Here is a 1,070-nt window from a genome sequence, read left to right as displayed (position 1 = left end):
CGTACTCTCCAGCCCAGAACCGACAGTCCGCCTCTTCCATGGCAGGAGAATGCTTTCTCTTCTTGGTTGGAGGCGGTAAGACCCTGCAAGGAAAGCCCCGCGCTCCATGAGTCTTCCTCGTTCATAGCGTTTACGTATGGCTTTACAAAGTCATCCCTAACTAGCCAGGTCCAACCTCTCTATGCCCAACGGCAATGTGCCCAGCTGAGGAGACCTTGGTCCCGACCCAATCCCTGAGGGAGGACAAAGAACAGGCCGCCAAGGCATTCCGCCGCCTTCCTAAAGCCCACTTGGAGAGAGGGGATATATATGGGCTTGATCTCCGCGTTGGTAAATCACTATTTCCTCCTGGGGAGTCCGAGGAGCTTTAACGACAATATTAAACTTCCTACCGCCCTGTACACTTGGGGAGTCCTCGCCTTTCTTGTGGCAGCCAGGAAGAGCCTCGGGGTCCCTTCTCAGATTAACGAATAAAAAAGTCCACCGATCCTACGGAAATAGTCCCGTCATTTTTTCAAGTTCATCGACCCCCTCCTCGCGTTAAGAATCTCTAGTCTAGTCTGGTCAAAAAGGAAAGTCGGAGGCAGGGATGAATTCATGCCTCGTGTCAGTTGCTTTTTGCAGGAGAGTTGGCTTTGGGTTTGCTCGGTAGCTGGGTCCCTAGGTGGTTTTTGAATCTTTCAATCCCCAAAGCATCCAGGCTGAAGTCAAATAAGCAGTGCCTCCCCTGGGCAGCCAGAATCTCCCTGGATTTTTCTGACCTTTTACCTTTTCATTACATTTGGGTTTTATTGAGCCTTTTAGGTCAAGATTCTCACAGCCAAGAACAATGGACCTACAACAAGGTCTCATAAATGTCCTAACAGTGCCATCTTCTGGCAAGGCTTCCACCCACTCTTATTCTGAACCAGGAATTCCGAACCTTTTTATGGGTGATGGATCCCTCTGGTGGTGAAGCCTATGGGCAACCTCCTCTCCCAACAAAGGTTTTAAATCAATAAAAGAAAGAAGGTGGGCTACAAAGGAAACTAACCATATTGAAAGAAATACTTTTTTCTCATCCAATTTCA

At 48.6% G+C, this 1,070-nt stretch overlaps 1 protein-coding gene across 1 annotated transcript in view; it reads right to left on the bottom strand.

Moving 5' to 3' along the window:
* The window catches only part of MYRFL (myelin regulatory factor like), a 130,073-nt gene extending 129,300 nt beyond the window's left edge, over positions 1-773 (bottom strand). Inside the window, exon 1 of the mRNA XM_056798457.1 lies at positions 1-773. This exon is cut by the window's left edge and continues 6 nt beyond it. Within this exon, the coding sequence (XP_056654435.1) occupies positions 1-40 (40 nt within the window). The 5' untranslated portion in view covers positions 41-773.
* Positions 774-1,070: the final 297 nt, after the last annotated feature.

This window comes from Monodelphis domestica, chromosome 5 (assembly GCF_027887165.1).
Source record: "Monodelphis domestica isolate mMonDom1 chromosome 5, mMonDom1.pri, whole genome shotgun sequence".
NCBI classification, from domain to species: domain Eukaryota; kingdom Metazoa; phylum Chordata; class Mammalia; order Didelphimorphia; family Didelphidae; genus Monodelphis; species Monodelphis domestica.
The sequence above is the reverse complement of the archived record's forward strand: the minus strand, read 5'-3'. Positions and strand labels throughout refer to the sequence as shown.